Below are 12,542 nucleotides of genomic sequence, written 5' to 3'. Positions count from 1 at the left end.
AAGATTCAATTTCTTACATTCAACTCTAGTCTCAGAGACTTACTACCTGGAGATCCTGCTAAAATCACTTAATCCTATTTATCTCAATTTCCTCATCTGTAAAATGAGCTGGAAAAGGAAATAGCAAACCACTCTAGCATTTCTGCCAAGAAAATCCCAAATGAGGTTATGAAGAGTCAGACATTACTGAAATGAATGCACCAACTCAATTACCACCTTGTAGACCAGGTGATTCCATGTGGTGGGAAGAGTGAAGGATTCCATTAAAAAATTTCAATGACTAATAATTTCCCTCTAAAACACTGAAATGTGTAAAATTTTAACATATTTAATATTATAGTAAGTATTTATGGTATAATTTTATTTTTTCCCATTTACTCAAGATGAGCAGGGTAGGAAACTAGCTAAGATCTGGAAAATTAACCCAAGACATCAGGATATTAACTGGTTAATTGCTATTTTGACAGTCTGCAAATTTATAGCTTTAGATATAGCTCCCTACTATTTTCCTGCTTTATTTGATACCAATTTTCCCTTTCAGCCAACTGTTCTTTGGTCTGTAAACCATCATCTTCCCTTATTTACTCTTTTTGAAATTCTAATTCATCCTTTTAATGTTTATAATATTGTTATTATATATAAAAGAATACTTATATGATGTTGTTGAAACTGCTGCTCAGGGTTGACTGATATGTAATAGTCTATGCTCTGACCATAATAAACTAGTTAGTATCATATCTTTGTACCATCAGTGTCCTCAATTTTTGTCACTTAAATATCTATTGAAGCTTATTTTTTTCCAGCTCAAAATCAGGTAAATTTCTTTCACTATGTTCTAGACCAGGGGTCCTCAAACTATGGCCTGCGGGCCAGATGTGGCAGCTGAGGACATTTATCCCCCTCACACCAGGACAATGAAGTCTCTTTATTTAAAGGCCCACAAAACAAAGTTTTTGTTTTTATTATAGTCTGGCCCTCCAACAGGGAGGGACAGTGAACTTGCCCCCTATTTAAAAAGTTTGAGGACCCCTGTTCTAAAAACATTCACCCCCAGAAGTCATTCAAAGAATATACAGTTTGTGCTGAAATGCTATAGAGATTTCATTAGTGATCAGATCTTTTTAGACTACTTTAAAAATAAGAAACACAAAAGCTATTTGTTCCTTCTTAGTCTCAGATTTCAAAGCTAAGCTTTTGTAAGAAATTTAAAATGGAAATATATTATCAAACAATAATTCTAAATGATATTCTTAACCTCACCTGGACAATTGCAAGTACTGGCTTAAACGCAGGATTTCCTTTTTGCAGTAAACTTAGAACTTCTTTTGAATTCTGAATTATTTCTCTGCAATGAGAAGAAACACAATTCAATTAAACAAAAGATATATTTCAACAATGTATTAATTTGTCAAAAAATATAAAAAGAAGATGAAATAACATGAGGTGGAAAGAATGAATTTGAGGATGAAAAGAAAAACTAGTAGTAGCAAAAAACATTTAGTGCCAATTATGTCTAGATCACAATACTAGACAGCTAAAAAGAAAAAAAATTGGTGATTAGCTTATAGTCTAATAAATGGATAATTCAACAGTGAAGAATTCTTGATATGATTTATTCTATAAATGCATTGGAGAGGCACAAAACAAAGTCTGAGAGGGAAGATCATTATCAAGACTGAGAATTTTAATATCTTCTGATCCAGATACATATTTTTTTCATCTCAACAAAAAATTTAAAAAGAATCTTCACATATTAAAGGCTTCCTTCATGAAGGTATAAGAAAAGGGACAAGTGGTTTTTTGCACAGCATAGCAAAGTGCCTAGGAAGCACATAGTAGGTTCTTAATAAATACTTATTGAGGATAATATTTTATAGAAGCCTACATTTACCAGTCACACAGTAACTGGAAAGTATAGTGAATACAAGAGTGCACTATAGTAGTTGACTATAAAAAGCATTTGATTCAGTAGAGTAAAATACTTTCTTCCTATGTAAGAAGTCTTCCATGCAAATGTCAAAATCATATATAACTCTGGTAAAGATGTAACAGGAGATGACTTTGTTCACTGAGGCTCTGATTATTAGCAACTATAAGCAGTAAGATATATGCTGAAAGACGTTTGTCACTGTTATAGATGATGTTCAGTGCATAGTCCAAATGGAAGAGCTTTCTTTAAAGATAAGGTATTCCAGATATCAATGTTTGTGACTTATGTTTTGCAGACTTTGCATCAAGTGCAGCAGAATGCACCAGATGTTTTTAAATGTAAACCATAGCTACACTTAAAAGAGTTTGGCTCAAATCATGAAGGAAAAGCTAAGTAAATGAAGAATGTGTCTTAATGTCTTAATCAGATTGTGATAGATAGTACCATGAAATAAACTTATTTAGATTGTGAAGGTCCTTAGACACGTAGCTGAGGAATTTCTCTAGAGGCAATGGAACTTACTAAAAATCTTTGAACAGGAAAGTTAAAAGGTAATATCTACATCTTAAAATATATGTAACTATGTGAAGAATGAATTAGAGAAAAGAGAGACTAGAAGTAGGGAGTGGTCTAGGGAGAAACAGTAAGGTCCTGAACCCTAGGGTAGTGGAAACATAGAAGGGAATAGTCATGAGAAATAATGTGGAAAAGGAATTAACAAGGTATAGAAATCGACAAGATAAAAATTAAGCATAACTGTGAAGTTATAAATTTGGGTGATTCTCAACAGAAGCAAAGATTTAGGGGAAAGGTAGTATAAGTTTAGTGTAAGAAGATTAATTCTGTTTTGGAAACAATGAGTTTGAGATAGGTATAGATATCCAAGAGAAAACTTGAGACTAGAGTTTAGGACCCCAGAAGAAGTCATATGATAGTAGGAAAAGAACCACAAAGGACCAGTTTTGCTCAAATCAAGGAGAACTCCATGTGCCAAGATAAAAGTTTAACTTTTTGTTAAAGAACCTAAGTCTGCTAAGAGGAAGAATCTGAATGACCTGAGTTCTCTTTTGGAAACAATGGGTTTGAAATAGATATAAATATCCAAGAGAAAATTTGGGACTAGAGTTTAGGAAGTTAGACTAGGATAAATTGACAAATGTTGATAAATTGAAACAATAGGAATTGATAAGATGACCAAAAGAGAAAGGTTTTATACACTGGAAAATCATTATGTGAGAATCAATCAGTAAGTAAGCAAGAAAGACATCATGATCTCACAAAGAAGACCCCCCAGAGAAGTTACATGATAGATAAGTAGGAAAAGAATCACAAAGGACCAGTTTTGCTCAAGAACTCCATGTGCCAAGATAAAAGTTTAACTTTTTGTTAAAGAATTTAAGCCTGCTAAGAGGCAGAATCTGAATGACCTGAGTTCAGATTTGATCTCTGCCACATACTAGTTGTAAGACCATAGCAAATCATTAAATATCTCTTTGACTCTTATTTCCTCAACTGTAAAAATTAGGTTATAACAATGACTCCTACCTCTCAGGACTGTTTTGAGAATCAAATGAGATATTTGTTAATTTTTTTTTCCTAAATAAAAGTGGTTAGCATGAATGCTCATTTCCTTTCTATTTCTGAAGGAAGAGAGTAGTTGAAACAATCAGAGCATGAACAATGAGAAAAAGTTATCAGATTTAGGAGTCAAGAAAATACAAGTCACCTGATAGATGCTTGGAAGAGGTTAGTTTTAACCAAGGGATGATTTTAAAAGATAAAAAAGGTAATAGCTTAAGAATTTAGGAAGAAGTGAAAATATGGAGATTGCTTTGAGGTGATTTTTTCCAGGAATTTTGAAAAAAACACAGGACAATAACTTGAAAGGTGTAGTAGAAGTAATGAAAATATTGTATAAGATGGAAGAACTAAGTAAAACTGTGGGATCAGGAAAAAAATTGGTACCTAGTATTATTTTGATATGAGAGGAAATGACAATTGAGGCAAATGACAATGAGGCAAAGAGCCTCAGATCTGTTACACAAATAGAGGGGTTGATTTTGGTTAGAGTTACCTCTCCCTTAGACATTCAAAGCAATTAGGAGACAGTAGGGAAAAAAAACCAGATTTTTAAGGACAAAGAAGAGGAAGCTTCATTAGTTGCAAGGAGTGGAGTTCTAAGTGGCAAAGGTTAGAAGGAAATTATATATCTGAAATGGAGTGAGAGGGGAGAGGAGAACACATAGAAAAATCAAATATTGATTCCACAACTTTCCCTAGAGATCTGCCTTGTTTAACTTCAAGTAGGTTGTAGGAGATAGAAGCTTTGCAACGAGTTATTTTAAAGACCAAAGGAGAGCAGCTCTACTTGGAGCAATTTCTGAATATTTGTTTTTAACAGTATATAAGAGCAGCATTCCCAATGGATTTAATTCAAGGAATTTGTTAACTGAAATATTAATGTTCCTCATTATAACATTAAGCAAGGCACTATTAGGGCTTTTCTGCCAGTGTTTAAACATTCTACTCAGTAGGGAATTTGATTTTTCTAATTTCTATTTTTAGAGATAGTCACTTAACCTTGCTCACCTCAGTTTCGTCATCTGTAAAATGAGCTGGAGAAGGAAATGGCAGACTATGGCATCTTTGCCAAGAAAACCCCAAAAGGGGTCCATGAAGAGTTAGATATGACGGAACAACAATAAGTCACAAATGGTGTAACAACTCTGGATTATTCAAAACCTGTTTTCGAGGCTGTGGATTAGGCATCCCAGTGTTTATTTTCTTCCCTCTAACTCCTGATTGCTGGACATCATACTTGTAACTAGCCTCCAAAAGAGAGCTGATAGGAAATAAAATTAAGTTTTATATGAAATCAAACATTTCTTTTGGTTAAACATTCCAGCCCAAACTTGTCTGGGCAAGTAGATTAAAGGCAAAAACCAAAAGAAGGGCTAGAGTTTATCTTGGACTTCAGCTACTAACATAAGGTACAAGGAATGCCTTAAGATCAGAAACAAAATTATTAAAGAGCCTTCTGACTGGAGCCTTGAAGTTTAGTGATAATTATTTAATTAGCAGTAATGTTATATATCAATGGATGATAAAAGAATCCTCTTCCTTTTACATCACAAATCTGAGATTTTATACACAGTCAATAAGCAGATCACATTTACTTTCTGGAACTCAATTTTGGGGAGATAGGGTAGATGTGGGGAAGGGTTCAGACTAGGTGGTCTTCAAAGTCTCTTTCAACTCAAAGTCTTTGCCACTGTAACAAGTTTATATGCACCTACTTAGATTTTATAATAATCATTCTACTTAGTGAATGAGGATGAGTAAGGGGGAGATAAAACATGGTGGATGAGGTAAAGGACTCCAAAAGCACAAATGTAATAGCTCATTCTCAATTTCATATCAATTAGCTTTTAAACCAAAGATCCTTTTAAAAAAAAGTATAAGGTTCATAATCAGTCATTTAATCTGCAAATAGGTCAACGTTTCTGGATGTTAGAGTGCCAGGAGGGGAATAAAGCTATAAAGCTGGAAAGGTGAGAAATGGTCAGGTTATATTTAATCCTGGAGGTAAACAAAAAGGTACTATAGCTCTTTGAGTTTCACTTTTGAAAAATTTCAACAAAACTAGAGGAGATAGATAACAAATAACTTCCTGTTATTTTTATTAGAAATTTTTAGAATTAAGAAAATTTTAAAAGAACAGTCTGACAAAATGGAATTAGAGCTTATTTGGGCTAGAAGGTAACCAAGACTAAAAGATAACTTGTTAATAGCAATGTATAGAATAACAGAAGCTTGACTTTGCTTTGTTAAAATGTGTATGTGTGAGCTTGAAGTAAAAAATTCATAGTACTAATATATAAACTTCTCATAAATAGGACAATTTTTAACAATATCAGAAAATAAGTGCAACTAATTTGTTTGTAATGGATGATTCCTTTCTCTAGGACTTGCCCCAAATAGCTTGGTTAAGAAGAATAACTGAATCTTCAACTTTTTCAATTAAAAAAATACATTTTGCACCCAAATCTTACTTTAATTTCTGAAAATGAATAAGCAGCAAGGTGGTACAATGGATAAAGCACTGTTAGGGAGTTAGGAAGACCAAAGATCAAATGTGGATTTGGACACTTAGCTGTGTGACCCCGGGCAGATGATTTAATCCCTCTTTGCCTCAGCTTCAACTGTAAAATGGGAATAATATTTGCACAGTTCCTGACCCATAGAAGGCATTATAAAAATACTTATTCCTTTCCCCTTACTCCTCTGAAAATTATGGATATAAGGTAGTTAGGTAGCACACCAGTTGATCCACACACTGGATTGGATTAAGGGCTGGTGACTGGGTCTTTTTCACAAAGGTCTTTCTGACTCCAGACCTAGTGCTCTATCTGCTAGAACACCTAGCTGGCATATATTATTACTTTTATGAACAATTGTAACAGGTTTTTTTCCAACTACCCATACAAACTACATGAAGGGGAAAGGGAGAGGAGGAAGAGACAGGAAATGTAGATACAAGATTTTAAAAAATTATGTGAATCTGGTAAATGATACCATACTTAGCTATGGTAACAACTAGAGGTAGATAAGGAACTAACAAAGTGCTTTTACATACTAGATTTCTCATAAGGGTTAAGTGATTTTTTTCTCTTTCTTCACAAGAGGTAGCTAATAGAGTTCAAAGAGTTCTCCAAAGGCTAAGCTTTACTTCCAATCCTATGTTCTTTTCAGTCATTTTGGGGAGGTTATTTCAATTGAGGCCATACCCATCAACAGAGGTAGGAAAGTACAATGAGGAAACTGAGGTTAAATACTGAATGATGAATGAAAGAGATTAAGTGTTTTGATCCAGGTCCCACATTGTGAACAATGTGAATGTTTTTTTTTTTGACTCCAAACCCAGCAAAGTATCCACTAGACCATGCTGACCTTCATTAAATAAATGTTTGTTAAATGGAAACAAAATAAAATTAGGTTTAAACAAAGACAAAAGCTTTGACCCTGATTTTATCACAATCTTTTTCTAATGGAAACTCCAATCTCAACCTCCTCCCAATCTTTACAATACAGTAGGAAAAAATAGTGTATATAGAAACTAATGGACTCAATAATTACTATCATAGTATCCCCAGGCCAACCAAAGAATTCTTCAGGGTTTCTGTATTCTTATATGTAAAATGAGGGGGAGAAAGAAGTGTAAGATAGTAGCCTTTAAAAACTGACCATCTAAATGAATAAATTTTCTTCCCCCTGCACCAGAATAAACCTTTCCCTACATTCCAAGTTCAAGTTCCCAATTTCCCTAAACTGACCAAAAAAGACCCCTAATAAAACCTCACCAGAATTTACTTAATTCTTCCCCTCTTAACTTTACTCACTCCCCTAATAAGCCTTCTGACACAAAGATTATCTTCCCCTCATTATTAGTCCTCAATTTGATGTGGGTACTTAACATGTTCTTCTTTTTCTCTTTCCCAATGCAGCTTTCATCCACCCTCTCAGCTGCAATGCAGTCCTACAAAACCAAGACATTAATTCACTTATGGGCAAAATGTCACCCAATTCAGTCCATAATGAATGACCCATGCCTGCCTCTTCACTGTTAGCTCCAAAGGCCACCTTATGTATAGTTAGAAAAAAGTTTCTTTATTGGTCTACCCTTGACTGGTGCATTTATTCATTTCTAAATTTCTGTTATTTATGGTGTTTGTGAAACAAAAAAATTCCTTCAGAGCTGTTTTTTTTTTTTGTTGTTGTTGTTGGGTTTTTTTGCTAAAAAACTTCAAACATCTCTTTATTTTTTGAATATCCATGTTTTTTCATGTACTATTAAATTCAAATGTGCAGGCAAAGTAATCCTGAATTTTACTTCAAAAAGTATTATTCTGTTCCCTCCAACATTTTCAGTTAGGTGCAGAATAATTTTACATCATTCAAGTTTATTTTCCTTTGCAATTAAAGGTCTTTCTCCCAAACAGTTGCATAACTTATTTCTGAACTGAATTATATACACTACAAGTCTTGAAGTTTATAGCCTTGGGTATTTTCCTGAAGGAAAACTAAGTTCTTTCAACTGGTATTTCATTTTTTATATTAAGTTCTGGGTAATTCTTTTCTATCATTTTCTGCATTATTGTGTTAAGGTTTTTTGTTTAGTGTGTTCTTCTGGGAGGTTTATGACCTTTAAGTTATCTCTAAGCATCTTGTCCTTGAGATTAAAATGCTGATTGCATAAGTGATTGAAATGTTAATTGCATAAGTGAGCATATTGTGTGTGTTTCTTTCTTTTTTTGCTTTTCTTCTTCTAGATTGGGAATGCACTCCTATGTTTTTTGAGTGAGTTTGGTCATACTCAATTTTCAATCCTGCCAAGCATTTTTGCTGTGCAGGCCTTAAATTTTGAAGTCACAATTCTCATTTCTCTTTTGACTAACATATGGTTCCACATTTCCCTCACATTTTACCTGTCTCATCAAGCAGTAGTCTTTTGCAGCATTTATTCATAGAAGCCTGAATTTATTTACTAGAGCTGGACAACAAAATTCTTCCAGAAATCTTTGTTATTTTCAATATTCCCTATCCCACTCTCTCAATTTTCCTTTATTCACTTTCAATCTTATGTCTCTTCAGGTGGCGGTGGTTTGCCTAGAGGCTGGGTCTCAAAGCATCCCACTCACCTCACACACATGAGATTCTTGGTCTCATGTGACTTTTGGGTCTATAGAATTGGCCCCAACAGGTTCCGTAATCTTCCTTAAACTTAAGTCTTAGAGAAACATTAATGAAACAATTACATGAACACAATGCTTCCAAATAGAATCCTTTCAGCTTCAAGTCTATAGCTTTATCAATCATGTTCATTACCTGATAGATAAGTAAATTTGGGAGATCAGAACCAATTAGGTTTTCTGGTTTTTTTTTTTTTTTTTTTTTTTGGCCTGGGACAAATTCATTGAAACCATTTACTAAGGCCTAGGCACAAAGGGGCAGCAACTTTTGCAGGGAAGATGAATAAGGTGGGTACACTCTAACCAAAAAAGTCACTGATTTTAAGTATTTGTGGCAACTAAGCCACCATTATACTGCTTTCCAATCAATCTCCATAAACATTCTCCATAAATGGTTTCTATGACAGGCACTGTACCAACCAAAAGATCTTACCTTTTGAGCTATTATATCTGTTCTATTTCTGACTAAAGCATGAGATGATGAACCTTAATGAAAAAAAAAAAAAAGCTCTGTATCGTTTCTAGGTAGGTAGGGAAGAAGAGATGGATGACTCCACAGCTGGGGTGGCTTGGGGGATAAGTCCTCCAAATACTAACAAGTTCAGACATTTTAGGGGCTGAAAAAAAGATTTTTTTTTAAACAAATGAGCCGTTTTTACCCATTTGCTGTATCTAGTGTTTTAAGATTCTCCAACCAGTATCCCCTCTCCCCCATACTTCATTAGCTTGCATGGCGACAATTGCTTTATCCTGGTCATCCCTCAATTAGACACTTTGTTGCCTCTAACATTACCATTCCATAAAAAAAACTGCCATGTAACCAAGGATAAACATCTTCGACGGCTAGAGTTAATTTTTTCAAAATGCATCTAGTATGAAATCATCCTATTAAAACATCTCTTCTAGATTTATTTTTTCGAATGTTTTGAGACATGATTCAAATCAAGGGCTGCCAAGGCAGGCTGACCCATCCATTACCAGTTAGTGCCTCTGCATGGAAGAACAAACAGAACTTTCTAGCTGGGAAGCGCCGCCCTGGCGGGACGAGCTTTTTCCAGGCTGGCAAGGAAGGAGGCGTATGCGCCTGCCGCTGCAAGGTGGGAGGGCGATCCCCTAAACTCCAAACTCCAGGCCTTTCTCCGGGGCAGACAGCTGCCCAGTACTCAGGCCGGGGAAGGCGGGAAGCAGCAGCGGGCATAAGTCTGATAGGGCCTCCTCTTTCCGTCTCGGAAAGCGTTACGTGGTTGCATCAGAGTCAGCGGTGAGACGCAGCCGCTCCGACCCATGCCCCGGCTCGGCCCGGCTCGGCGCGCTAAGGCGCACGTGGGGAGCTGTGTGAGCCTAGCACACGCGCCGCTAGACTCAGCGCGGGTGCACGGCACTCGGGGCCTCTCTCGGCTGTACCTGGCCGGCAGCAGAATGCGCGCCGGCCGGCTGACAGATCGAGGGCTCCAACAAGTAGTCACTAAGCACAATGTCCTCCCCTTCCCCCACCATCCGCTAGCTACCCGCTGCTCTCCCGCCGCCTAAGGGGATGGAGGTGGAAGAAGCAGCAAGGCCTCTCCGCCTGCAGTATCTGCGCTCAGGGCTCCTGTCGGGAAAAGTTAGCGGGTTTAAGGCGCTCACCTGACCATGGCGTCCGGCTTCAGCGGCGCTTTCCCGCCCGCGCGGCCGCGACTCCCATTCTGCGGCTCCCGCAGCCGCTGCTGCCCTCGCAGGCCCTCGCCTGCACTGCCGCCACCGCTGCTGCCAGCCCGGCAGGGCACTTGGAAGCTCTCCCAGAGAGGGAGCAGCCGCCGGGAGGCAATGCCCTGTCGGCAGCTTCGGAGAGCGCGAGGGGCCGGGGGCTGCTGTACCCAGCGGAGTTGTCTGAGGACCCCTGGAAACCTCGTATTCATGGCTGGGCTGGGGATGCTGCTGCCGCCGCCTCTAGTGGCCCTGGAGCCAAGGATGCCGGCTCGGGCTGATAGAAAGCTCCCGCGACGCGGTGATGCCGCGATGCTGCCGCGGCCGCTGCGCCAAGTTACTCAATGCCGGGGCTCTACGCCGGCGGAGCTGGGCAGGGCGGAACTCTTGGGAACTCGGTAGCGAGAGAAGCCGCAGGAAGCGAGCGGACGCTTCCTTCTTAGAGGACCAGAAGCCAACCCCTAGAGGGCACTCCGCCCAGAAAATTGGGCAAGCTAACTAGCTCCGAGCTCAGTGACGCCCTGGGAGCTTGAATCGAAGCACCTGTCTGTCTGTCCAGGCTCGGACCGTCAAAGCTGCCCCAACTCCAATCCTGAGGGCGTCACCTTAGCACGGCATTTTAAAAACATGAAGCAAAGGAAATACTGATGCTGAAGCACACTCCCTTTCGATACGTAATCCCTTCGGGGAGCGTAGGCTTTTGTCTACAGCTGATGGCTAAAAATAAAAAATAAAAATTACAAAAGTAGCATCGTTAGCTCTGGGCTTTTAATTAAAATAACCCGTGACTCCCTGACTATAGCTTTCTAGGGATTCACGAACACAAACTGGGAGAGAGGGGAGAAATAGCATATTGATTTTCAAAAACTTCTAACAAATTTAGCATTTCCTAAAGTTATTTAAACAACGCACAGAGAGGTCTCAAGACTGGCAAAGGGCTTTACGACACAACAAATATTAACTCATGCATTAATCTTGCCCGATTCCCTATTTAAAACACTCCTTGTCCCCGAACAAGGTTTTTACTCTCCAGGGTGTGGTCTTTATCAAGTTCTTTAGCTATTTGGTCTTATATGTTAAAAGTGGAATTTCAGAATCTAAATGGGTACGACATCTAAAGGGAAACCCTTCTGAGATAGTTATTGCTAAGGACCAATAAATAATATTAGACTTTGTTGAACTTTAGAGGTTGTGAATTCAGTCGTCCTGCAACCTTATGCTCCTTTTAAGGATCTCATGACATTCCCCTACCACAATATTTGAGGGAATGATTTCCCTCAAACTTTGGAATTCCAAAGCAAGGTTTTACCTACGAACCTAAAGGCGGAGGGGACAGTGAGAAAAAGGGAGAGAGAGAAAAGGAGAGAAAGAAAAAGGAGGGAGAGAAATAAGGGAAGAGAGAGAGAGAAACTCAAACTCCATTCTCACAATTTTTGAAAGTGATTCAGGATTAATAGGCAGTAGGAAGTGCAGAACACCCATAAACTAGATTCTCTGATTTTAATATTGAACAGTAAAATTATTTTTAAAAGTCAATCTTATATCTAAATTAGCATAAATGGAATCAGGTTACTAAAGGCACCAATAGGCAATAGTCCACCAATAGTTCTATCAATATTTAGCAATTAATTTTTAATTTGGCTAGTTCTGTTTGTGAAAATTTAATCTTTTAACTAAAAAACATCATGGAAAGTGTTAAATATTTGGATACTGAAATTCTAAAACATTGCATTTTTCTTTTATTCCAATAAATAAATTCAGCTTTCCCCCAGTGTTTTTAAGCTCCAAAATAATTTGTTGATTGACATGAGAATGTTTCTGAAAGTAAAGAGTGTAATAGGTGATGCTAACATTTTTGGCTGTTCCTTACAAAGATTCTTGCAATGTCATTTGCTAGTATTCTTACATAGAAGCAACTTAACAATGTGCCTAGAGGATTACTCTCACAGATCTGGGCTCCAGGGCTGCCTCTGACAAATAAGGGTTTATGGGCTCTTGGGCAAGGCAACTAAGTTTCAGAAGAATGCTTATTTGCATTTCTGAAATTACCCTTTGCAAATGAAGTCACAGGTCCAGTCTGTTTTATCTTCTGATTTTCACATTACAAACTCATAAAAGCTATCATATTTCTTTATTGCATTGCAAGTTTTTGAATATTTGTCATAAACATGGTTTGT

At 37.6% G+C, this 12,542-nt stretch overlaps 1 protein-coding gene across 1 annotated transcript in view; it reads right to left on the bottom strand.

Moving 5' to 3' along the window:
- Positions 1 to 11,055, bottom strand: part of MTHFD1L (methylenetetrahydrofolate dehydrogenase (NADP+ dependent) 1 like) — a 203,085-nt gene extending 192,030 nt beyond the window's left edge. Inside the window, exons 1-2 of the mRNA XM_051997936.1 lie at positions 10,306 to 11,055; positions 1,261 to 1,345 (exon numbers count right to left, since the gene is read on the bottom strand). Coding sequence (XP_051853896.1) covers positions 1,261 to 1,345; positions 10,306 to 10,577 — 357 coding nt within the window. The 5' untranslated portion in view covers positions 10,578 to 11,055. The remainder of the gene's footprint in view (positions 1 to 1,260; positions 1,346 to 10,305) is intronic.
- Between the last annotated feature and the right edge of the window lie 1,487 nt (positions 11,056 to 12,542).

The sequence above is a fragment of the Antechinus flavipes genome, chromosome 4, assembly GCF_016432865.1.
Source record: "Antechinus flavipes isolate AdamAnt ecotype Samford, QLD, Australia chromosome 4, AdamAnt_v2, whole genome shotgun sequence".
In the NCBI taxonomy this organism is placed as follows: Eukaryota; Metazoa; Chordata; class Mammalia; order Dasyuromorphia; family Dasyuridae; genus Antechinus; species Antechinus flavipes.
Note: the sequence above shows the minus strand (reverse complement) of the source record. Positions and strands in the feature narration are given on the sequence as shown.